General features: G+C 45.0%; 1 protein-coding gene across 31 annotated transcripts in view; it reads left to right on the top strand.

Moving 5' to 3' along the window:
* LOC105497564 (myelin transcription factor 1 like) overlaps positions 1-26840 on the top strand; it is a 533126-nt gene that overhangs the window by 378610 nt on the left and 127676 nt on the right. For 21 of the 31 annotated variants that reach the window (XM_071076157.1, XM_071076139.1, XM_071076141.1 and 18 more), the window contains 2 exons: positions 2756-3111; positions 21287-22264. In XM_071076157.1, coding sequence (XP_070932258.1) covers positions 2756-3111; positions 21287-22264 — 1334 coding nt within the window. The remainder of the gene's footprint in view (positions 1-2755; positions 3112-21286; positions 22265-26840) is intronic. The other 10 variants (XM_071076158.1, XM_071076159.1, XM_071076145.1 and 7 more) reach the window with 1 other exon arrangement.

The following is a 26840-nucleotide window of genomic DNA, read 5'->3' as shown; positions in this document are numbered from 1 at the left end:
ACCAAGAAGCTCCCTCGTGGCCCTTGGTCCTCCTGGCCTCTCTCGTCTGTCTGATGATCTAGGCACCCTCCTCAGCTCACCTTCTCATCTCAGTCCCCGTCTGAACATGGCACTGGCTGTCTTCTGCTCCCTGCATCTCTAGCCTGCACCTCCTCTCCTCTGTCGTCCGCTTTGCACCCTGCCATTACCTATCCAACATGCATTTTCATTGCATTATTGAATGCTTAAAAGAACTCGAATCACTCCCTGTTTCGTGGGTCAGAATCCAGAGTCCCATCATTCATCCATGAGGTTGATCTGACCCCACCTGACTCTCCACTCTAACCTCTACCCCCGGCCCAGCCCCGCTGCACACACTCTGTGCCCCAGCCTTCGGGGTTTGTGTGTGTTTCAGTTTTGTGAGCCTGTGGTGTTCTTACGTATGTTCATGTCTTTTGCAGATTGTTTTAATTGGGATGTATTGAAATGCTTTCTTTCCCTCCCAGACATCCTTTATGTGTCTGTGAAAGCTCATCAGCAGCCTCACCTCTTCCTGACAGCCTTGCTAGCACCCATGCATGCCTGCCCTCTGTGTACAGGACATAGAACCCTCTGCACATTTTCATCATGGGATTTCTCACGGTTCATCCCTTCATTCCGCAAATGCCTGTGGAGTGTCTCTGACATGCCGGGTGTTTGGCGCACAGTGTACACAGAAGGGAGTGGTTCTAAAATGGTATTTCTGACTTGTCTAAGTCCCTCGTTAGAGCATAAAGCCTTCGTGTGAGGATCTGTGCCACTCATCTCTAAACTCCAGCATAGCCCAGGACCCACCATAGAGGAGTCGCCCAAATAGTAAACACTGGTTGGGGTCATGACTGAATGATGATTCACGATCCCAGATTCAAAGCCAAGCTAGTCAGGGTGTGCAGGACCCCCCTGCAGAACCACGGGCCAGTGAGAGAGGCCACACATCTCACCCTGCAGAACAGTGGACCAGTGAGAGAGGCCACACATCTCACCCTGCAGAACCACGGGCCAGTGAGAGAGGCCACACATCCCACCCTGCAGAACCACGGGCCAGTGAGAGAGGCCACACATCTCACCGTGCAAAACCACGGGCCAGTGAGAGAGGCCACACATCCCACCCTGCAGAACCACGGGCCAGTGAGAGAGGCCACACATCTCACCCTGCAGAACCGTGGGCCAGTGAGAGAGGCCACACATCCCACCCTGCAGAACCGTGGGCCAGTGAGAGAGGCCACACATCTCGCCCTGCAGAACCACGGGCCAGTGAGAGAGGCCACACATCCCACCCTGCAGAACCACGGGCCAGTGAGAGAGGCCACACATCTCACCCTGCAGAACCGTGGGCCAGTGAGAGAGGCCACACATCTCACCCTGCAGAACCACAGGCCAGTGAGAGAGGCCACACGTCTCACCCTGCAGAGCCATGGGCCAGTGAGAGAGGCCACACATCTCACCCTGCAGAACCACAGGCCAGTGAGAGAGGCCACACGTCTCACCCTGCAGAGCCATGGGCCAGTGAGAGAGGCCACACGTCTCACCCTGCAGAGCCATGGGCCAGTGAGAGAGGCCACACGTCTCACCCTGCAGAACCACGGGCCAGTGAGAGAGGCCACACATCTCGTTCTGCATAAAAGGAGTGTTTGCTTGTGGTAGTTTGCCTCTATGTCTTCCCTATCACACCTATTTTTTTTTGTAATATATATATTATTTCTAGAACAAAAGTGAATTTGTAATGTGGCTTTGAAAATCGTTCTTTCTCAGTGAGAACACTTGGACACAGGGTGGCGAACATCACACACCAGGGCCTGTCGTGGGGTGGGGGAAGGGGGGAGGGACAGCATTAGGAGATACACCTACTGTAAATGATGAGTTAATGGGTGCAGCACACCAACATAGCACATGTATACATATGTAACAAACCTCATGTTGTGCACATGTACCCTCAAACTTAAAGTATAATAATAATAAAAAAAATCATTCTTTCTCAAGGAAAGACTGTAAGCTTCTGCTGTAAGGAAGGGTCTTGTCCAAGCCTGATTTCAGCATGATTTAGTGGTGATTACCGCTAACACTGAAGTTGTTTTCTGGAATGCTGGCGTGGGACTAACAACATCTAAGACTGAGGAAGTTCTGCACAACTTTGAATGATGCAGTTGCTTTCATAATAACGTTGACAAGCCCTATGGCTCATCTTGTTTCAGGAGGTTATCAAGTCTAAAGATCTAATTTAATCCATAAAATATACAAATCCAAATATATCCAAAGCTCTTTCACGACATAGACATTTTTATATTTTACATAAATATGTATGTAAATATAATGGGATTAAAATAAATCTTGCTTCAGATGTATATTATACATAGTATATATTTGGTAAAATGTTTCATAAATTAAATTTGTATTGTCAATTGCATGTTATGTACGTTATGCAAACCAACCTCATGAATTTTCGTAGAATCTCTGGAATTGTAGGAATGAGGAACTAGGAGACTCGGACTAAATGTGAATGGTAACGAGACAAATATGAGCTGTATTTATTCACACCATCACTTCATTAACAGATTCCAGCACACTTCGGGGGACGTGTGTGTTTATGTCTCTCTGGTGTTTGTATGGATGACATTCATGATAAGCCTTTAAGTACCTTGATCAAGGCTCCCATTGGTCTGATTTTAAAAGACAGTAACACAGATCTTTTTTTTTTTTCTCTCTCTCTCCTGCCTTCTCTCTTTTTTTTTTTTATTAGTGTATATGGTTGTCCCTTGGCGAAAAAAAGAAAAACACAAGATAAACAGCCCCAGGAACCTGCTCCTAAACGAAAGCCATTTGCCGTGAAAGCAGACAGCTCCTCAGTGGACGAGTGTGATGACAGTGATGGGACTGAGGACATGGACGAGAAGGAGGAGGATGAGGGGGAGGAGTACTCCGAGGACAATGAGGAGCCAGGGGATGAGGACGAGGAGGATGAGGAGGGGGACCGGGAGGAGGAGGAGGAGATCGAGGAGGAGGATGAGGACGATGACGAGGATGGAGAAGATGTGGAGGATGAAGAAGAGGAAGAGGAGGAGGAGGAGGAGGAGGAAGAGGAGGAAGAAGAAAACGGTAATCTTTAAAATATTAGCGAAATAACAAGTCGTGATTTGGGTCCACTGTTCAAGGTGAATTGCCGGCTGTTACTATGAATGATTGGCATATAAAGAAATCATTCTGCTTGGTCAATACTGAGAAAATTAACCTCTTAGGTGAACTGAACACTTCTATTGAAGAATTCTTCAGATTCTCTGTTACACTTCAGATTTTATGTCAGTCTAATTTTTATTCAGGTTGGTTGTCAGTAATTTGCTGAGATATTTATGGTGTACCTTTCTGATTATCTTAACAAAATGTATCAAGGAAGTTAAGTTAGCAGACCTGGTCTTTAATTTTACTTTTTCTTGAATGCTCTATCCATGAGATACAATGATTGGGCAAAACAGTGTTGTTGGAATGGCTTAGCCCAGGTACCTCCTTAGGGGAGTTGGAACTCCTGCCTAACTACTGGTACATCAACCAGCAAAGTGAGTTTTGTCTGTAGATTGCCAAAGCTTTGCTTTAGTGATGGTCACGTAGTTGGGATCAAAGGAAGTACTATTGCTATATGATAATCAATCAGCCCGTCATCTGCTTCCATATGTGAGAGCTGTGTTTCTGGTCTGGGGTTTCCGGTGCCCTGAGACGTGGGGGAGAAGGCCGCCGTGCTAGGTGTTGGGGATGTTCCCGGCAGTGCATTTACGGTGACGTGGTTTTCATATCCAGTGTTCTGTCACTATCTGACACACAATACAACTTCAAAACTAACGCTTTCATAGAAGTCATTGCTTCTGAGGAAAGAGGTGGGAGTTTTGTGGTTTGTTTGTTTGCTTGCTTGTTCGTTTTTTTGCAAAGCCTAGCTATCATCTTTATTGGCTTAGGGTTTTCCTCATAGAAATGCCCAAACATGTTGAAAGGGAAGGGAATTTTCTTTCTTGCCCTTCTCCCTTGGGCTCAAAAGTTCTTCAAGAGTCTGATTTCCAGGAGGACTAATTTCTGGACACAAAGGGTGGTTGTTTGAGCCAGTGGGTCCGTACATCAGGTCCCCTCCATACATCAGGTCCCCTCCATACATCAGGTCCCTCCGTACATCAGGTCCCTCCATACATCAGGTCCCTCCGTACATCAGGTCCCTCCGTACATCAGGTCCCTCCGTACATCAGGTCCCCTCCATACATCAGGTCCCTCCGTACATCAGGTCCCTCCATACATCAGGGAGATGTGAGTTGCTTGTTGCTAATCTCATGGGCAGGCTTAAATTACCACTCCTCCTTCAGAAGTCAGAGGAGTTTGTACTAGGAAACCTGAATTTTAGGAAATAATCCTAGATTGTGACAGTGGCTTAAGATTCTAATGCAAAGAATCCATCACTTACATGTACATAAATACACAGGCACAGATAGACATATAGAAGATAGATATGTGTATGTACACATAGATGCATATGTACACACACATAGATATATATACACATAGATGCATATGCACACACACACATTAGATATGTATATATACACATAGATGCATATGCACACACACATATTAGATATGTATATATACACATAGATGCATATGCACACACACATGCATTATGTAAATTAAAATTAGTCTCCCAAGATTTTTTGTCTGTCTATGGTAGAATGCTGGGTCTCGGAGAAGCCTATCAGAACATATCAACAGACTTTCCGTCATTGCTATTAAATCTACCGGGGACACGAGGCACCAGTGTCATTAATGAGATGGTAAGAATTAAAATGATAGATTTGTATAGTAAAATATTTGGAAAGTAGATCAACCTGGCAAATTATTTCTGAACACTGTATTAAGTGAGTGTGGTTTTGAGGGACCTCATTAATCGTGGAGGCTGATTGATGATCTGTAACCTGACCAGGGCTTACCAGAAAGATGGTTACAGTGTGGCCGTTTCACGTTCTCATGCCGTTTGGAAAGCAGGAGGCATTCGTGTTTGGTGTGACGATTAAGATAGGAAATCTGTAAATAGGTATCGTTTACACCAGGGACCTTAACCAGGTTTTGCTCTCCATTTTCTAGAATTTAAAATTCAGTTTTAGTGTATGGTCAAATTTAAATATTTCTTTAAAAGTACGAAGTGATGTACTTTGAAAGGTAGTCAGAAGCCCTTATTGAAACAGTTTGAGAATGTGACTGCGTAGGCTTTGTTTATTCTGACTTGAACACTTAGGACGTAATTGTTTTTAAAAGCCAGAAAGCAAACTAGAATTAAAGACATTTTTGCCAGAATAATGTGAGTAAATGGGCACCCAGTGGATGTGTGACAGCGCCGCAAAGGAACAATGGCTGATTGTGCCTCAGGACCTAGGATTTCTAGCTCTGTGGCCAGACCTGGCGTGGTGACCACCTCTCAGGTGGTCAGTTTCAGGTGGTCAGTCTCAGGTGGTCACCTCTCAGGTGGTCAGCAAGTGCTGAGTCCAGAGCACGGAAGACAGGAGGTGCCGAAAGCAAACAGTTGTGAGAGGTAGCAGGACCGTGAAATAATTCGTAGTCAATTGTGGGGTGTCTGGTTTCAGAATTCATGTTCAGCGGTTGGCTCCCAAGGAAATAACTTCTATTATCACCTATGACGTGACCTTTAAAGGAATCAAATGAACTACTCAGGAAGGCTGCAGCCACAGTGAGATGTTGTGAGATAACCTACCTGCTAGCGGTGTGAGACAGGTGCACCCAGTTTACTGAGCATCCTGGCAGTAGAGCGTGATACTCCACTCCCTTTCAGAGAGCCTCTCATGAGAATCCCAGGTCCCAGGCAGCCACTTAGGACCAACAGCATTTGCATGCCCTGTGGGGACCTTCCACCAGGTTTCCATTGCCACAGCTTCTCTGGAGGGACACCGAAGGCTTGTTTGATTTCTAAGGCAAACAAATGCATTTCTCCCAAGAATTAATCACCTGAGAGGCCTGATTCCTGGAGACACACTCACGAAGCCTTTCTCTCGGAGAAAGATGCCTCCACTGGGGGAGCCCCACCTGGGTGTTTCAACACCACATTTAGCCAACGTCACCTGCAGGTTCTCCAGCTGGATGGAATATCTTCTGGTCTCTTATACCCCGTCAGGGTCAGAAATCTCCAAGCAGCTTCTATATCAAAGGAACAGGATAACTCTGTTGTCAGAGCAGTCATTTTACGTGATCAAACTCCTAGTTTAATGTATTGAGGGCTTTGAAAGGCGTACATCAGCCCATCTCCTGTTTGAATATTCTCGCTGTTGAGCATGTTATATTTTACCTTACTGTTAAATGTAGTGCCAAAATCTCTATCAACGAATGTAAATGTCTGCCATGACAGCAGCATTTTTAATGTGAGATGTGCAGTGTAAGCACAGGAGATTCTATACGGTGCCTACCAGAGATGTCCTTTTGTCCCTTCCAGAGGCTTGGCAGAAACCATGCATTCCCTAAAAGCTGGGGGTCCCGTTCTGTGTCTGAGTGCTGGAGCTCTGAGTCAGCATCCTGAGGCTGGCCTTTCGTGTTCCTTGGGTGACACTCACAGTGACTGCTATGTCCCTGGGCCAGCAACAGATTCCCCTAAAGTTGATTGTACCCCTTTTCTAACACATAGCAGCAGAGACAATGACCTGAGGTTAAAAGGAAGCCACGTGGTCAGAGCACGGAGCCTAGTGTGAGTGACACAGGTGCCCATCTGACTGCAGAAACCAGGGCATCGTGATGGAGCTGCTGGGACAAGTTCACGCTGGCCTCAGCCTCGCGAGTAGAGAGAAAGTCTCAGGTGACTTATCCCGGCTGGATGCCATTATTTGTTCATCCAGTCGAGCATTTTCACTTCTATAATAAACTGAAATGTGGACTTTACTAAGAGGTTTTGTTTTAGATAAAACAAACGTATACAAACTCCCAGATTATTACAATAAGAACCCACAGGTTATAGAAGGACTATTATTTATAATTTAAGGTTAAGTATTTATTTTAATTTCAAGGATCCTCCAGCATTGTTGTTTACGTGAATCAAAATAGTACCAATAACGTCAGTTTCCAACAGGCATATTTAATCACGTTACTGAGTTTGGTCTTCACATTGATTGCAGAAGACGTATAGGGCAGAAGCTCTTTTTCTCTCATCATGCAAATTAGAAACTGAGGCTAATTAAGATGATATTATTTTCTATAGGTGGTGGATAGATAATCAAACACTTTGCATGGTTTTCCTTGTAATGGAACTCATGTTCTCCTGATCACCTTCTGCTTATTTGAACAACAGGGGATAATACCTGAGAAACTCATTTCAGATTAAGTTCATATTTAATTAAGCAAACTTATATTTATTATACAGTAGACCTAACATAGGCTGGTCTTTTGCGTGAAGAATTTTGTTTTCAGAATACATCATTACAGACTAAGTTCACACTAATTAAAAATCCCCTTGTTATGCTAAAGTTAAGAAAGTTATTGTTCAATGGTCATAGATTTTTCTATTATCAGATCTTTTTATGTTATGATATTTTTTGGATTCCTGTGATTTGAGAAATATATCGTAAATAGATATATAATACCTAGCAAGGTATGGTTTATATTCATCATCCAGTCCACTAAAATATCTCTAAATCAATGTATACACACACACACGTATATTCTTCATAGCAGACATTGCATCTGCCCATAGACAGGAATCACATTTCATGAGGAAGAGCCTAGAAATGTGCTTTCTAGACTAAAGAAAGCTTCAGTGTGTGCAGCTGCCTGTAGCACTTAGATGTCGCTTTCAATGCTCTGTTTCTGGAATACCTCGGAGAATATATGAGGTTCTTTCTTCACGACTCTTTACTGAGCCTCAGGGCTGCCTTGCCACTTGATCACGAGGTTAAATCAGGTGACATGCAGGTTAAATCGGGTGAGATGCAGATGTCTTCCTTGTCTGCACTCTTCCTGGCTTCCTGTATCACGTTCTCTAGATCAGTGACCCAAAGGTGTGCCATGGCGTCCTGGGCTGCTGGTGTCTGAGGAGGAGGGGCTGCTTGAGAGGAAATCTGTTTGGTTATGTTAAGGCCTTTTCAATGTGTGATCTGATGGCCACAGACGTTAGGGCCTTCTCGACGTGCGATCTGATGGCCGCGGCTGCTCTGGGCAGGGCATGGAGGCCGCCCTGAGGCAGGGTCGGTGTAGGGGTCGGGGGAGTCAAACAGGAAGGAGGCAGGGGCTGCTTTTGTTGGAGGAGTGTGCCGTGACTCTTTGGCCAGCCATGGAATCAGCATGGCCAGTAATCCGTGCCTGTTCCGTTCTAATATCAGGCTCTGTCCTCATCGTAAATCGGTCCTGTGCATGGGACAATTTTCTGACGGGGCGTTTCCACTCCCCACCTCCTTTTTTAAAGGGAATTCAAGACAGAGTTCATGCTGTATAAATTCATTCTCACAGAAACGTTTCTTTTTTCATGGTAAAGTTCCCAGGGCGTGTTTTCTTTCAAACAGGATGAGGTGCTAGGCCCCAAGTTGCTAGAGCATCCTGATAATAAGCGGAAGACAATTTCCGTAGGCTTGAGTTTTCATAGGAGGACAGCGTAGAGGGGTGAGGGAGTGAGGGTGTGTGGCCTCTGAACTCCCCAGCTTCCCTGCAGGATGCCGTTCTCCATACTGATTAGCCAATTATCCTCTCCTGTCTTTCTCAGGGAAATATCCCTGATGAGGAAAGCAAGTTGAAATGCAGACAGACTGTGAAAAGCAGAATTAGCCAACCGGTTTTCACTGCAGTCAGCAGAAAAGGCAGTGAGCTCTGAGACCAACATAGAAACAAAGATCATATGTTTAGTGTGTGAGGCTTCAACCAGAGGAAGACTGTGAACACAGTTGGGAGAAAGAATGTGATGATTTGTTATCATCTTAAAAACCTTTCCCTGCATCCACAGAGGCGTTTTTTTAGGACATGGTATAAGCAGCTACGTTGAAGTACATGGCACCACGTCTTGGGAATGAGTAATCATAGAATTAGACATTTTTAGCTGTCAATATATGATTTTAAAAAACCTAAACTCTCTTCATGCAAACTGTGCAAAATTATAGAAATATAGTTTTATCCTACATTTCAAAAACCTTCAGGTACTTTGATACAAAGCAGAAATCTGGCTGCGAATATCATGCCATGTACATTTCCGATGCAGGTAGAGGCTAGGCATGGTGGCTCACGCCTGTAATCCCAGAACTTTGGGAGGCCAAGGGGGACAGATCACCTGAGGTCAGGAGTTTGAGACCAGCTTGGCTAATGGGGCAAAACCCCGGCTCTACTGAAAATACAAAAATTAGCCAGTTGTGGTGGCACATGCCTGTAGTCCCAGCTACTCGGGAGGCTGAGGCGGAAGAATTGCTTGAACCCGGGAGGCAGAGGTTGCAGTGAGCTGAGATCGCAGCATTGCACTCCAGCCTGGGCGACAAGAGCGAAACTCCATCTCAAAAAACAAAACAAAACAAAAAGATGCAGGTGGATGCATAAAGTCCTGGGGAAATTCCTTTTAAAACAGAAAATGTAAGACAGTGAGGTCGAATATGTTTCTGTTCAATGTGCTTATAAGGTCCACACTAAGAAAATAAGAGTTTATCTGCTATGCCTTGTGAATTTAGGTTTCACTGCAAGTTCTAGTTTATCCACGGGTAGATGGAGTTGAGGAATCAGCTCTGGCTGTACCGCATGTCCTAAGCAAGTCACCTAGCCTCACTGGACCTCAGTTTCACTTAAGATTAGGATAATAGTATGTGCCCTTCATTCACTTTGCTGTCTTGTTTTGAAGCTTAAAGAGGTTGCAGAATATGAAAACACTGGAGAGATGTGAAGCAGTTCAGAACCGTAACATCACAATTGTGATTAAGGACAACTTCAGCATGATATTACGCTCCCACGCATTTATTCACCCTCTTCTGTAACCCTGAACCTAACGTCCATGACCCCTTCCCCACACGCAGCAAATATATCATGTATATTAAGGCTGCAAGAGTTTAAAAGATTCTGAATATCACGACAGCTCGTTTCAAAACACGGTGTGTATTTTTTCCTCTGTACCCAGAAGGGCACTGGGTTGCTTGCGGACACAAAACTAAACAGAGTCATCATTTTCCAGAAGAAATACATAATACAGTATGGAAGAGGCATGTATGTAAAAAATACAAAGCATGGTTCTTTACAGGGGGCAGAATTAAATAAACTGAGGTGGAGGCTTTAAGGATTTGATTTGAAAATAAGAACATACATTTCTGAATATTGAGGCTCACTAAACTTCAGATTGTTAAGAAAAGTGGTCGTGCTGTCTCTGCAAGCTCTGCAGAAACAGATCAGTCTTCTCTCTGACACAGATGAAATATGGAATACCAGAGACAAAGAAAAGGGGCCCTGAGGGCCTCTCAAGTTCCTTCCAATCGAGTACATTTATGTGAGCAGCCACCTGTGTCTCAAACCCATTCTGGAAAACAGAAGAACCAGAATTTTCACAGCCTTATCTCTACTCCCTGGGTTCCCAGCGCTGACAATAAAAGCAATCACTGTGGGGACAAGGAGTCGTCACTGTCGTCCAGCTGATCCAGAAAGTCTGTGCCTGTGTGTGTGCGTGTGTGTGTGCGTGCGCCTGTGGGTGTGTGTGTGCCTGTGGGTGCGTGCGTGTGTGTTCGTGCATGTGTGTGCACGCACGCTTGTGTGCATGTGTGTGCGTGTGTGTGCGTGTGTGTGTGTGCGTGTGCGTGTGTGTGCGTGTGTGTGCATGCGCCTGTGGGTGTGTGTGCCTGTGGGTGCGTGTGTGCGTGTGCGCGCGTGTGTGCGTGCGTGTGTGTGCGCGTGTGCCTGTGTGTGCGTGTGTGTGCGCGCATGAGAGAGGGAGGGAGGGAGGGAGGGAGAGAGACAGTGAGAGAGAGAGAATGAGACAGACAGACAGAGACAGAGGCAGTGGTGTAATTGGTTTGAATGTTTCAGTCTATCCCTATCTGAGTAGCTGTTGACTCCAAACAGCTCATTCTCTGGGTAGAAGAATAGACTATCTTATTATTTAATCTCTTACTTTATGTAAGCCAGATACCTAAAATGTCATCAAATAAAAAGACCCTCAAAGTTTTATAAATAAATGATACTTCATGCATTCACCTTTTAGCTCATAGAAAGGACAACATTGAAATCACTGTAGCACGCAAGAACACGAAAGCATGGTCCCACATGCGTGCTGCCCTGCTGGTGGGCAGTTTATAGAAAATACATGTCATTCTTCGGAAGAATTCAGAAAATAAGTTTTGTTCACTGTTCAAAGTGAAGCAACATTAACAACTTAAAGCCAAGGCATCCTCACCCCTCAGCATTTTTTTCTGGCCCAAGTTATGTTTTCTTCAGCCTACGTGGTCTTTCTTCCACTTTGGGGCTGGAATCTGTGCTGGCTGAACTTCCTCCAAGTGGAAACAGGGATGCCCAGGGACCAGGTCTTCTCTATCACCTGGGAACCCGGGGGTACTTTCCGCGGCTCTCTGAACTCTCACCTGGGTTCTCTGCGAAAGGGCCCTGTCAGCCCAGCGGGGGCTTGTGGAAGCTGCCTTGTCCATTGGACCAACATGATTTGGATTCCTAGGTGTATGTCGTAGCCACCTGACCTTGAACTCCTCCTCAGATCCATCCCTTCATCCACAAGATGATGAGAGCGGTGTGAGGCGTGAAGAGCGTGTCGCTCAGAGGTCCTCTGTGGGCCTCCAGGGAGTGTCCCCGGCACACTGACACGGCCGGCGTGGCTTCCGCCTGCTGACGCTTTTGTTCTCCTTTAGACTGTGCTTGTGGTTGGCCCGGGCTTCCCTGGCTTCAGCAGAAGGCATTCAGGGTGGTGTCTTGATGCCATATTGGTGTATCCCAGCCCCGACCTCACAGCCCTCCCTCCACCTGCCCCTCCAGCACACTCCACCAGCACGTGGCTCCACTGCTCCTGGAGCTTCAGGCACACAACCCTGGGCCTTGGCGCCCTCTCTCCCCTCCCCCGGAACACCCTCCCTGGCACAGCTCACTTTCCCGCCTCTTCAGATCTCTCTCAAGTGGCACCTTCTCAGTGAGGACTTGCCCGACCCCCATCCCACGTACTGTCCATTGTCTTTTGATTTTGCTGCATTTTTCGTGGAACATACGTCACTATCTGACATCATAGTATTTATTTACTCTCTATTTTAATCTCTTTCACCAACTGCAGTGGAACAGCCATGACTACAAGGATGCTGTCCCTTTGGTTCATTGTTCATCTCTAAGTGTGACAATAAACAGCTGCTAAATGAATAGCTATTATTCTGTTAGTTCCCTCCTTCTCCCCCCACTGCCATGCCCAGCAGAACTTGCTTGTGCAAAATTGTGATAATTACACTTCTCTTGGATCTGATAAAAGGGTTGTGCTACATCGTCCTCTCCAAAGATTTTGCCGTTTTCAGTTTGATGAGAGTATCTAAGCACCTCAATATCTCACCCAGGTAAACACATGGCTCATGAAATTTCATAAATGCCTCCTATCTTAAATAGACACTTTCCTCCATGCCTCAATTTCCTGCGTAGGATCATTCTTCTAAGAGATGTGTTGTTGCAGCTTAATCAGCTATGTGGGATCTTCCAAAATCTGAGTCAGTGCCTCTCTAGGGCTGCTATCACCTTACCCCGTCAATGGCTGTGGGAGTGTGGGCAGTGTCTGGCCTGCATGCTTCCTTTCAGTCGTCAAGAAGGCTTTCGGGCAGTGACAGGAACCAAGATGACTTTAGAAATACGTGACTTAGTGGGGCATCCTCACATATGCGTGAAGGGCAGACAGGCGCCTTCCTAGGGTCCCTGAGCCCTGCAATGAGGGCATGGACAGGAGTGAGGTGATACATGCTCCTTTCCTGGAGTTGAGGAAGGCATTGCGCCTGCTGCAGAGAGTAGATTGATGTACGGAGACAGAAAGCAAAAGACAGCAGCCGATGCAAAGGCACAGGGAAACAAACCTCAGTCCAGAGAATCCTTTCCATTGGTGGATAAGTAGGTCGAGCTGCTCGACGCGCAGACATTTATGGTAACGAGACGGAGGCCCAGAAATAACCATAGAGAGAACAACACATGCAAAATGGCTGGGAGTGTATTTTGGGTAATTTGCATATAATGCACCAAAACCAGCTCCCCAGTAATTAGCCGAAGAGAACAAAGAAGCGACCACACAGACCCTGCAAGGCCCAGCAGACGTGGGCGTCGCTGAGGGTGGAGGAAGTGCCCGTGCGGCTCTGTGAGGTATTCGAATACGTGCGAGGCATCCCGCCCGGCACTGGGCACTGGTACCAACCTCTCCAGGTGTGTCTGCTTCTTCGTCTGCCACGGCAGATGAGGAGCAGAGGGAAGGCCCAAGCTGGGAGGCAAGATTCCCCCCAGGCCGGCCCCGCCCTTCTCCTCTCTAAGGGGTGAGTGGTGAGACGCTGTCTCAGCAGGACCCGAGGCCATGACATGCCATTTCCCACATGCAGGGTATGTGCAGACAGGACCATGGACCTGCACAATCGCCAAAAGTGAGAAAAAACAGTGGCGAACTGCAGCACATAAACCACAGGTCCTCCGGCCACTCTAGTGAGTGTATGCAGTGCAGGAAGATGGTGACTAAGATGTAGTATTTCTACTTTTCCTTGTTTAAAAAAAAAAATCCTGGGGAATTGTACTTGTGACCTGGGTAAAAACTAATGTGTACAGCAAACCCCTGCAACACGAGTTTACCTATAAAACAAACCTGCACATGGACCCTCGAGCCTAAAAGTTTAAAAACATGCCGATCAATCCTACATATTTTTATAAGCAATAGGGAAATCATATTCCAGACAGCATTCATTTTAAACAACTCTTAAGAGCAACTTTGAGTATTTTATCAGTATCTGAAAGCAAAATTCAGATACCTCCTCACCTATACTCACAGCTCCCAGCGGCCCGGCGCTGAGCCCTCCCTGTGCCCAGCAGCCCCGACGCTTCTGCCCGCAGGACGTGGGTGAGGCGTGTTGCCATCACGGAGGATCTGATGTGGGTACGTCACCAGCACTTGAAGCTTTGTGATTGCAGGGAGATGGTTATGGTAGGAAAACACCCTGTGGTTTAGAAGAGAAAGAAAAAAGGAGATCAAGGTAGAATCAGATTGTGTCTGCATCTATTGAGCAAAAGAGGCAAATGAGTTATCAGAGAAGAGAGGGCCCCACAGGGACCACGGGGTGCCTTGAGAGGCAGGTGTGCTGCTCTGCTCCGAGAGGACATGCCACTCCAGTAGTTCAGTGAAAGAATCGGGGCGTCCAGAAGTAGGCTCTCCAATCAGGTGACAGGTATTTAGGAAGAGATCTGGAACATGTCATGTAGCACTTAGTGCAAAACTCAGTCCCTCCGTTCCATCCCCAGCCGCTGCTCTGTGTCCCTCCTGAGCGCTTACTCAAATTAGGGGTCTGAGGAAGGGTTCTTCTTGAGTGGAGCCGCCTTCGGGCGGGCCTCCTTGTCTCTCCAGCTGAGGGAGCGTGCAGGACCTGAGGCTGAGATCTGTCTTTCCAACCTGAAGCAGATGAATGCCTGCTGAACACGGATCTTCCTATGTCTCAGAAAATTATCTTTGAGATGACACTGCTTTGTGACCCTCTGAATATGTACCAGATTTGAAAGGTAGAGGAAAGGCTTGACATGCAGGAAAACCAAGGTGGCAATTCTGTGGAGGGCGTGTGAATGGCAAGCAGGTGATTTCGACTCCCTGGACCTAAGTTTCTTCACATATTAAATTTTGAATGCACGATCTCTATAATTCTGTCTAGTACTAAAATTCAAGGAAAACAGCAATGGCCGGCACTGGAAAAAAATGTCTGTGTTAATCTGTACTCAAGATGAATAAGAGTAGTGAGAGCAAGCCTCTGCTGGGAGAATTTTAACCTCTGTTAACTCAGAAATCACTGTTTGAACTGTGCATACAGACAGACCATTCTGAAAATGTCCCACGCTACTGGAAATAAGACACACAGCAGCACTCCTGAGTTAGATGTAGTAGGAAAGCATGATGGTGACATCTAGAGCAGAGCCAGGGATGGTGTGGCCTGGCGGGGAAGACACGTGCATCCCACTGTCAGTGCCACGTCACCCTCCAGGTCCCCCTTTCACCTGAGTGGAACTGCAGGGCTCTGTCACTGGCAGTAGAGGGTGAGGGAGACAGAGGAGGGTGCAGGGATCTCGTGCTGGCAGTGAGAATAGCTGTTCCCGGAGCCAGGCCATGTCCTGCGTGGCGGGCAGCTGAGGGACTCTGAGGTTGGCACCGCACCTAGGAGAGGTACCTGCCTGAAGGCCACCCGGGCTTGGAAGGTGACTTCTCCCATCTCATGAAAGGAAAGAGACCACAGTGTCTCAGCTGCAGTGTCTCAGCGTGTGCCTGGGGCATCTGAAGCGAGAAGAAAATGAACTCATGCTGCTCCGCCTGGTCCTGGCCAGGGCAGTAAGTGGGCTCCAGTAAGCACGGGCCCCTGCCCACACAAGAGTCAGGGGGTCTGGGCCTGTCCTGCGCCCCCGGTTCCCTCCCTCCACATCCTTATCCTGGCTCTCAACTGTCTCCCGCCCTCCTACCCAAGCAGATCCCTCAGGCTTCCCAGGCACCTGGAGTGGCAAACCCAGCGCCTTCTTGAATATCAGTCCGGACGGAGTCCCGGATTGTCCTAATTTTCTAATCTCTTTTCCACATCAGAATGGACCCAAACTCCACTAATCAGGATCCTGGTGACTGGCAGGTTCACTAAGCTGGCAGTTCCAGCACAGCTCTGAGTGGCTGGTGACACAGCCAAGTCTTCAGTCCATAAATCAATGTGGAGTATTGCAAGGAGAAAAAAAGTCAGGAGATAAATGCAAAAATAGGAACAAAAACATTCTGAATGGCGAGACAGAAGGGAGCCGCGTTCCTCGCTGCTGTTGAAGCGCTGCATGTCTGGCTGGTGTAGAACGTGCCTCCTGGGAGGCCGTGGGGCGAGAACTGTGCAGGGTGCTTGCTCTGGAAGTGGAGGCAGCGTTGTAGAACGTTCAGGGCTGTGCCGCACCCAGAACTCAGTGGCTCCAGCTCTGCCGTTTCACAGTGAGCGATGGCGTAAACTGTCAGCCTCTGTGGTTCTGTATTGTCACCTTCAGAGGGAGAAGTGGGTGCCCCAGTGCCTCTCTCATGGGGTCGTCAGGGGAACCAGACTCAGGTGAGTCAGACTATTCTGTACTCACTAACTTCATGTCCTCTGCACAGAAGGATGTGGTATATGAAACATTTATGGCCAGGTGCAGTGGCTCACACCTGTAATTCTAGCACTTTGGGAGGCCCAGGCAGACAGATCGCTTTGAGACCAGCCTGGGCAACACAGTGAAACTCTGTCTCTACAAAAAATACAAAATTTAGCCAGGCATGGTGAGGCATGACTGTAGTCCCAGCTACTCAAAAGCTGAGGCAGGAAGGCCACTTGAGCCAGGGGGAATGAGGCTGCAGTGAGTTGTGATTGTGCCACTGCACTCCAGCCTGGGCAACAGACCCAGACCCTGTCTCAAACAAACAGAAATATATAGATGGTTTATGTGGCTTTTTTCCCTTATCATTGCAATTTCTATTAAAACACCATCATCTTTTCATTAGAATGAATACATTGTCATATTTCAGTATTTACAAGTCAAGATAATATTTTGATATTGATTTATTTATGTAACAAAACACCACCTCTGTAATGCCATGGAAAGTAATGGTCCTTCATTATTTGAAACTCACTGCAGACCAGGTCTCCTCCGACCCGGGGAAGTCTAGGGTGATTTTCGCTTTGGAGTACAGTCCCCACCTGCAGCTTCTTCTGTGTTTTCTATTCCGTTGTACGTTTGCTTGCCTGGGGCCTGTGTCAGTGACCAGAAAGAACAGTAGTTCAATCAGGACTAGATGCTGAAGGAATCAAAAGTTGTGTATCTTAGGGACAGACCACTAAGAAGCCAAGGCTTGTATATAAAGTTATAATCCAGAGTTCTAACTCTACCAGACCTTAGTGAGGACGGTGGAGGATAAATGGCCCACAGCAACCACATTTCTTTTGTTTACGAAGATGTTTTCATTTTCTAATTGTAACTATGGAGCATAAATTGTTTATAACAACCTGACTCAAAAGAGAGAAAATTCAGCCCTAAAACGTTTCATAAAGCTCACTCACAGGGGAGTTGAGGTCTCATGTGTAACACAACACAAGTTAGGTTTGTAGAATAATTGGCTGATAGGAAGGTAGAAGGGCCCATGAGATCAGCCACTGAATGGGTTCTGTTTTCTGGGCTCAGTTTTTTCACCTGGAATAGTTGGGCCAGCTCTTCTCTGATTTCCAAACCAGTGCAGTAACTCTGTGTGGGCAGCCCCGGGCTGGCCCTCGCTGACGGGAGGCTCCTGCTCAGAGTCCGTTGCTGTGCGGCTTTGCTGAATGACAGATTTAAAATAGAAAACCACAAAAAAGGGAGCTGAGAATGCTTTGCTCTTCTCTTTAAATCTCCATCTAAATACGTGCTTTTACTTAGAACATAAACTTGTCCTTTAAAATAATTTCCTGATAAAGGGCTCTTTTATCACACATACATTCTCCCTATTTGATAGAGCGATAGTCACTACATAGAAACTAGTAAAATGGAGGCCGGTAGCAGTGGCTCATGCCTATAATCACAACACTTTGGAAGGCCGAGGCGGGAGGATCACTTGAGGTCAGAAGTTCAAGACCAGCCTGGCCAACATGGCGAAACCTTCTCTCTACATGGTGGTGTGCACCTGTAATCTCAGCTACTCAGCAGGCTGAAGCATGAGAATTGCTTGAACCCGGGAGGCAAAGGTGGCAGTGAGTTCAGATCACACCACTGCACTCTAGCCTGCATGACAGAGCGAGACTCCATCTCAAAAAAAAAAAAACCTAGTAAAATGGCCTCCTGATTTTTGAGGTTGGAATGTTCATTTTGTGGATTATTTGCATCACGTTTTCAACCCCAGACTGGCGCAGAAAATTCTGATCTAGTTCCCATAGCCCATCCCATCATGTGACTAATTTCATTATTAGCCTCAGAAAAGCATACCTGAAAGGGAGTGTGCACACCCAGGGAGGGAATCCCAAAAGCTCATTGTGAACGACTTTGAATTCCAGATGAGGCTGATGCCCAGCAGGGATTCAGAGCCTGCCTGTTGATGATTGACTGGCTGTTCCCCTCCACGAGCCCACATAATTAGGAGTTGACTTCATTTCACATATGTTTTAAAAGAGTTAAAGACCGGTAGCTTGAGAAGTTCCATTCACCTGCCAGGCTTTGAGGCTGCCCATGCCATCTTCACCCGCCATCCCCACATTTGCTGCTGTTGGGAGAGGCTCAGATGACACTGAGCAGGAGGATGAAGAAGGGGTGAAGAAGAGGGGAAGCACACGACAGGCTCTGTGCTCAGATGCCAATACGCTTTCCACTGCCTTTTCCAGATTTCTTCTACCAACGGGCTGCTCTCCCCAGGAGTCGGCTCTGGGGCCAATGGTAAGAGAGCAAACTGCAGTCTTTAGGAGGCATATCCTGTGGCATGGTTCTTGTAGGAGATCCGACAAAGGGCCAGGAAGTTTTGCGATCCCCACTGAGCAGATTAAGGCCTGGAGACTTGGGTCCTCAGCATCACACAAGTCATGATGAGCGCCAGGCTGTAGAACTTCTAACTCCATATCAGTCTGGTATGAGGACGAACCGTGCCCTCAGTGTGCTTTGTGATTAGAGTATAAAGCTGGAGATGCATCGGAGGTGGTCTGCGTTCTGCCGGCCTCCAGACAGTTCAGGGACTTTCTCCTTGGCTGCTCTCAGCTTCACACATCAGCACGGCTAAGACCCTGCGTGAAGAGGCTTGTCCATTTTTGTTTTAATTTTGTTGGGGGAAGGTAACTTATGAATTGAGTGGAGAAACAGATAAGTGTCTGATTATCAAAAAGGTGAGATGTGCTTCTTAACTATGTGCTGCTGAAGGGAGAATGCAGAGGGAAACAAATTGACGCTAATCCTGAGATTTGGAATGTGGAGAATGACCAGTCTTGTACATAACACATTTGTAGGAAGGTGAGGAAGTTCATAAGATGCGAACCGGGACCCGTTCCACCTGTAGGCTTTCTGTGGCTTTAGAAGCAGCAAAGAGGATTAGACAGGCTGTTTCTTTTCTTGTTCACCACTTTCAAGGTCTTGCTTCTTTTCCAAATTCTTCAGGACCACACAATGAGTTCCATAAAGGAAACGTAGGAGATCATCATGAAAATAGTGTCTTGCTTGACTGTGGTATCTTCTTTGACTCAACTTTCAAAATGCTCCAACATGTGGCCTGTGCTTTTTTGTTTTCAAATCATAGCTTATCTTTCATCTCATGGCTGGGCCTTCATAGACACAGTGATTCTGGCTGTTAAAACGTAGCTATTGTGCAGGGTAACTCAGCTTGTTATTCTGGGGAAACGTCTCTAATCACAGCCCATGAATATAACAAAGTGCATAAATTGAGAGGAGAATATGACTTTTATATTTCCAAATATTCATTAAAACAGGATTGACTTCAAGTCCTAAAAGCTTAAACACTAGGCTATAGCAAGGGGTACGTTGGAGATTAATACTCCCACAGTGTTTCTGATTACTTTCACTAGTTCGATTTTCTCTCTTTTTGCTGTTCTTGGGGAATACTTTTATCCTTATAATAAAGAAGATGATTTATAGGAATTATCCAGAAGAAGGGCAATATTTGTTTCACACAATTAGTGTAGTGATTCTCTATGTCTAATAAAAGGTGAATGTGATTTGCTGAAGTTTAGAAAGGTGTGTCAGATCTTAAATATTTGTTCCTTCAGCAGGGATAACAAAGATGCTGTTTTCTGTTATTGACATTGAACTCCAAGTCTTTTTTCACTAACAAAAGCCTTTTCTGCATAAAACCCGTAGAGAAAGCACCAGAGCCCCCCATCTCAGCTTTTAGTGAACTGGTATTTTGTAGAGGTCAATATACTTCATTTCTTTAAATCATTAATAAACTTTAGGCATTCTTCTTACTCTGGATTTTTTATCACAAAACCGAAGAACAGATGGGAAAATGGCATGCGGTTAACGACATCTAATCTAAGGGTACAGATGCGTTTAGGAACCCTTTGATTATTACTCATATTTTGCAATGTACATAGGAGCAGTGACCTAGCATGGTGATTAGAGGTGCAAATCCCAGATACTCTTTGAGTGTGAAACAGAATACGTTTGAGATAAAACATAAGGGTTTTATGTAATTTTTAACATGGTCTTTTTTAAAGAGTTTTTCCAAATACTTTTTTGAGATGAAGCCTGACACTTACTCACACATTATACCCGCTCACCAAGCTTTTCCTGAGGCTGTGAGATGGAGGAATGTGCCAGCTCTGCCTGTGCGGTCAAACACTGTGCAGTGGTTGTACCAACTCACCTCAACCCCGCCTTTTACAGGCCTTTGGCTGCTGCACGCTTTCTCTCTCTCTCACTTTCAAACCTGTGGAGACACAGTCAGAGGAATCAGGTTTACTTTCTAAACTTTTACTGTGGAATTTCTATTGCTTCACTGTGTATCATGATAAATTGTCTGGAAGGTATTGGATTCAAAAGAACTCTTAATTCAGCCCCAACGTGTGCTTATGATTCTGAGCTCCCAATGCAGCCGGCACCCCTGCCTGACTTCTCAGGAACCTGAGGCTGTCCTCTGTGTTGCCTACACACCACTGTGAAAATAGACCATTTAAAAGCAATTGCTGCAAACATCTGCTTCAGAATTGGCAACAAGTAAAGTTCATGAACTCTTAGAAAGCCTAGTAATGTGAGGAGCACAGTTAATACACATCTGGCGAGGCTGTAGATAAAGCAAGCCAATGGAGAAAATAAGTCATTCTTAAAATGTATGAAAAATACAGAATTAATATTTTAAAATCGTATTTGCCACACTGACTGGTTTATCTTAAGATCCATTAAAGAAATTAATAATTCACAACAAGTATTTTAAATGGCCTTCTGCTTTTTAGCAACATCCGTTTCCTTTATGTCAACTTTTTCAACCCAGCCGCAAATGGGACTTACGGTTCTATGAGATGATAGACGGTTTGACTTGCAGGTAACGTGCTATCCATGCTGTTGCAACTAAGCTTCCAGTTCTAGCCACTTTTTCCTTTTCTTTTCTTTTTTGTCTTTTTTATTTTCTTTGCAGAAGACCATCAAATGAATTGTCACAATACTCGAATAATGCAAGACACAGAAAAGGATGATAACAATAATGACGAATATGACAATTACGATGAACTGGTGGCCAAGTCGTTGTTAAACCTCGGCAAAATCGCTGAGGACGCAGCCTACCGGGCCAGGACTGAATCCGAAATGAACAGCAATACCTCCAATAGTCTGGAAGACGATAGTGACAAAAACGAAAACCTGGGTCGGAAAAGTGAGTTGAGTTTAGACTTAGACAGTGACGTTGTTAGAGAAACAGTGGACTCCCTTAAATTATTAGCCCAAGGACACGGTGTTGTGCTCTCAGATAACATGAATGACAGAAGTTACGCAGACAGCATGTCGCAGCAAGATAGCAGAAATATGAATTACGTCATGTTGGGGAAGCCCATGAACAATGGACTCATGGAAAAGATGGTGGAGGAGAGCGATGAGGAGGTGTGTCTGAGCAGTCTGGAGTGTCTGAGGAATCAGTGCTTCGACCTGGCCAGGAAGCTCAGCGAGACCAACCCGCAGGAGAGGAACCCGCAGCAGAACATGAACATCCGTCAGCACGTCCGGCAAGAAGAGGACTTCCCAGGAAGGACGCCGGACAGAAACTACTCGGACATGCTGAACCTCATGCGGCTGGAGGAGCAGTTGAGCCCTCGGTCGAGAGTGTTTGCCAGCTGTGCGAAGGAGGACGGGTGTCACGAGCGGGACGACGATACCACCTCCGTGAATTCGGACAGGTCTGAAGAGGTGTTCGACATGACCAAGGGGAACCTGACCCTGCTGGAGAAAGCCATTGCTTTAGAAACGGAAAGAGCAAAGGCCATGAGGGAGAAGATGGCCATGGAAGCCGGGAGGAGGGACAATATGAGGTCATATGAGGACCAGTCTCCGAGACAACTTCCCGGGGAGGACAGAAAGCCTAAATCCAGTGACAGCCATGTCAAAAAGCCATACTATGGTAAAGGTAATATTTCTACCTAACGTAAGTTGCCTCATGAAAACATGAGCTAGGGTAAAGGATGTTGGTGGTACTCTCCAGTTAAAGTATGACTCACACTGAATTATGTCTCTACTGCACATTCTTAGAGTTGATTCCAGAAGGATATTTTGTGATTACGTTTCTGACAAGCAAATAAAATATTTGTCTGAGAAATACATAAAGCAGCTCAACGTCATATTATTAGAGCAGATGAAGAGTAGGATATTTCAGTGGGAAATGCATTCCTGGGAAGACAGGGTTAAAGCACAGACACATCACGTGATAGAAAATATTAGGGTAAGCCTGTGCTGTTATAAATGAACCACAATCTATGTTGAGTGGCAAGGGTTTATGTAACAATTAGTCAATCCGAGATAAAGCACATATTTTATAAATTGGATTGGGTAGGCGGCATCATGATTTATAAAATTATCATCAGGTGACAGTTATTGATGAAACTGCCCTCATAGAAAACACCCCTGATAGAAATTGAACAGTAACCGAATGACCAATAACGTAAGATAAGGGCAGTGACTACACATTAATTATCTTAAGATAGTAAGGTAATGGAAACCATTTGCTATGCAAGGCATGGTGTGGCCTCAGCTAAGATCAATAGCAATTTCTTTAGGATATTCATTCCCCCCTCACTGATTCCATTCCGTTGTGGAAACAGTTAAACGGCGCTTTTCTCAAATATTAGTTTATTATAAAACACTCAAAAACTATCCAATATGATAGTTTGAGCTGAGTTTTCTTTTATGAAATATGTGGGCACATGTTTGCATATGTCAATGTATTTGGCTATCTTTACATATATATATGTATACTATATGTATGTAAGTAGATCGTATATATATGTATCTCCAACCTGAATGATCGTCTTCATGTTTATAAAGAAGACGGTGTCCACTTTCAATATGAGGCAGGTTCTAATTCAGCTTCATGCATAACCTCGACTTTGTGGATATCTCCATCACAATATTCTTTTAGAACTCAGTAAGAAGCAATTTAAAACATAAATTTGGCAGTTCATTAAATCCTTCTATGTTAGTACCCCAAAGATCCTTTTCTGTTTTTTACTACATTCTATTCATGACAAATCCTGAGTTTCCTCACTGTGAACCCAGTAGTGAGGCTCAGGAATTTACTTGAAAATCAGTTGCTGTATAAACTTCAAACAATCAGAAAAACTGCACTTTTTCCCACTGTGGCACGGACGTGTATTCTCCTCTCAATGTGTGCACCTACCTTAAGCGGCAAGCTGGACATCACTACAGCCAAATGCAAACTGTAGAGGTACCTTAGCCAGAGGCTCAGGGGCTCTCAGCAGGTGCCTGGGCACAGACAGCATTTCAGTCGCAAGGTGAAGCTTTGCCCGTTGCAGTGTTGTTATGTAGCGAAGGGGTTGTTTTTTAGAGGAAAGAGAATCAGTAGATTCTCTAGTTCAGTAGGGCTTCAGGCCTGATTTGGGCATTTTAAAGACTATGGAACACAGCATCTATGTTTAAAATTACAGTGCTATCATTGTTAACAAGATGGGCTAAAATTATTAGAAATTTTTAGTTGAATTTTTGAGAATCATACAGGAAGGAAACATTTTAATTTTGGGGGAAGAAACAGTGTCTTCTTTTCATGTGATTGCTCAGTTGGACAAATATATTTTAGGCTTACATTTTAGAATCCCGGATCCTAGAGCTGAGGATGGCGTGTTGGCATGAAGTCATGTAGGGTATGCTGTGTAAAGGAGAAGGCTGATTGAGATTTGCAAATTCTATGTTGCGGTGGCTTCTTTGGTTTCTTGGTCTCTTTAAATTCAGCGGCTTTATGCAAATTTTGACTCGCTTTGTTTTGTTGTTGTTTTGTTTTGTTTTGTTTTGTTTGCAAGAAAATGGAATTCAAACTGCTTGCTTCCTCTGTGTAAATGGGGGTCAGGTGGGAATGAACAGTAAAAACTGAGACATGCTTTTTTCCTGAAGTGAGGAAAGGTTGCAGATTTGGACTTTCCTGCAAGCAGAAGGCCTTGACTCCCATCTCTCCCAGCTGCTCCAGGCCTTCCTCTTTGACCAAAGCTCATTTCCGTATCTGTCAGTGTCTTCCACACTATTCCAAATGTCCTTCAAAGATGTCTGTAGTTATATTCAGAACAAAATACATACAGCCAAGCAAGGCCAACAAAGTGGAGCAAAGAGGCTCCCTTAAAAAATAGTGTGGGTGGATCACGAGGTCAGGAGATGGAGACCATCCTGGCTAATATGGTGAAACCCCGTCTCTACTAAAAATACAAAAAATCAGCCGGGCGTGGTGGCGGGCGCCTGTAGTCCCAGCTACTCGGGAGGCTGCGGCAGGAGAATGGCATGAACCTGGGAGGCGGAGCTTGCAGTGAGCCAAAATTATGCCACTGAACTCCAGCCTGGGGTACAGAGTGAGACTCCATCTCAAAATAAATAAATAAAATAAAAATAAAAATTGTGGTACTATCTCACCAACCCAGCCAACAGAGAATTCCTGCAACCACTAGCGTGTCAACAGGCTCTATTTTCAGACACTCTGTTATTTTATTAAATACGAAGAGAACACTTGTATTCTCATTTCTACACAATCTTCTCAAACTGATTTAAAGTATCAACGAGCAACATTTCCAAAATCTTGAGCTAATGCAAAAGGCCTGGATCATGGACCTCCTCTGTCTTCTACCCAATCGCCTGCTCCAGCAGAGTGAAGGGAGCAGGCTAAACAGCACCCTTTTTTTTTTTTCCTATAAGTTGTTGCAAGGTGTTGGGTTAAAGTGTTGGTTCCTTTGCTTGCTTGGTTATTTTGTGTTTGCTTGTATGTTTGCTTTTGAGATTGCAAGAGAAAAGAAACCAAGGGGAGGTAACGGTGAAGGCCAATAGCATGACCCCACCTCAACCAGGACCTCATGCATCGAGAGGAGACTATACCCTTGTCGTCTTCCAAAACCTGAAATGCTTTGGAGCCACAATGTTTTCATGCAAATCCCTACTTAATTTCACAGCACTTTTGAAATCTGGGAAGTCATATATTTTGTTAGGTAGTCGTAAGTGTCGTGATAAAATAGGATCACTTAAGGATGAATAATAGATAACACACCTTACACTTTTTTGCACCGGCCACTAGCCATTTACATCTAGTTCAAAATCTCTTATCTCTAGTTTATGATTGTCAGTATTTCTTTTGAAACTGTTACTGTGCACTTACTACTTTATATTTGTAGTGATTTGTATTTACAGTAATTTATACCAATGTTATGATGAAATTACTGAAAAGGCAGTAAGGTGCCAGCCTTTTGTTTGCAGGTGTAAGAGAAGTTCCAGTAATGTAATTAGAAACTGAAGCCACAACCACGTAATTTTAGATTTGTTCTCAAAGTTCTTCTTGAAATAATGGTAGGAAAGTAGCTGATGATTGTACAAACGGTATTTCCCTCAACACCAGAACTGACTTGAGAGTTTCCAGCACAGGAGAGGCACATTGTGCAGAATACAATGTTAGCTAAAAAAGAAAAGGGGAGTGTTTTTATATGAACATGATGGCATTTGTCTACTCCTGCTAGTCCTTTGTCTATTTCAAGTTCACCCGAATGAATGAAAAGTCCATAAAAGTTCAAAAAATTCTAAATCCAGCTTTTTATTGATATAAAGTGAATTCTTAACCAAAAGTAAAACATGTACTTTCTAGCAATCATGATTGGCCTGATTCATGGAATATCAAAAAGAACTAATCCCTAAAGAAAATTTAACTATTGCATTTCTGGACTAATAATGATCACTATCTGTTGGTGATCTGAGCAACTGGTTTTCAAAAACTGGCTAAAAATACAGTGTTTCACACACTTAGATTTACTGTTTGGTCTGAGCTTTACTTTAGAAATATTTTCTGAAGTTATTATATTGCATATTTATGAACTGTAGTCAATTCCGGATATAGAAATAATTTTGTGAGCAATATCATTACATTTTTGGCCTCTAGTATTGAATTTATCTTTTAACCAAAGCTCTGCCCTAATTTGCCCTTGACTGGTACTTGCAGAGAAGCCGACAGGGCTGTAGAAACCCATTACTTCTTAATTTTGTGTATGCATGCACGGCATTCTACGAGCCTTCCTCTGGTTCCAAGTACAGATGAAGAAATCAAAACAAAAGGCTGCTCCCGTGGCTTCTGAAACATGTTGGTTACCCGTCACCTCTGTCAGGTGGGCTTTCCACCGTTTTGGTCATTTGCTTGCAGTGCCTTCTGAGAGTTCAGTTTATTGTCAGAAAAGCGCCGAATTGGTGTGCTACGAAACGGTGTCACCTGACCTCCGGAGAGCAAATTTCAATGCCAGTAAAATCCTGCAGCTTCTAGTGTATGCGATCAGAGCACTCAATAAGAAAGAAATTCAGCTACAGAGGTTTTGAACGGAATGACACTCTCTGGTTGAATTTCACGGAAAATTGCTGAATGCTGATGGCACAGAATTTCGTTCTCTAAGAAGGTCACTGTCTCATCACGATTTACGTTGATTCCTTTGAGCAACACAGCTTATCATGTAACACACGGG

This window comes from Macaca nemestrina, chromosome 13, assembly GCF_043159975.1.
Source record: "Macaca nemestrina isolate mMacNem1 chromosome 13, mMacNem.hap1, whole genome shotgun sequence".
NCBI lineage: Eukaryota > Metazoa > Chordata > Mammalia > Primates > Cercopithecidae > Macaca > Macaca nemestrina.
Note: the sequence above shows the minus strand (reverse complement) of the source record. Positions and strands in the feature narration are given on the sequence as shown.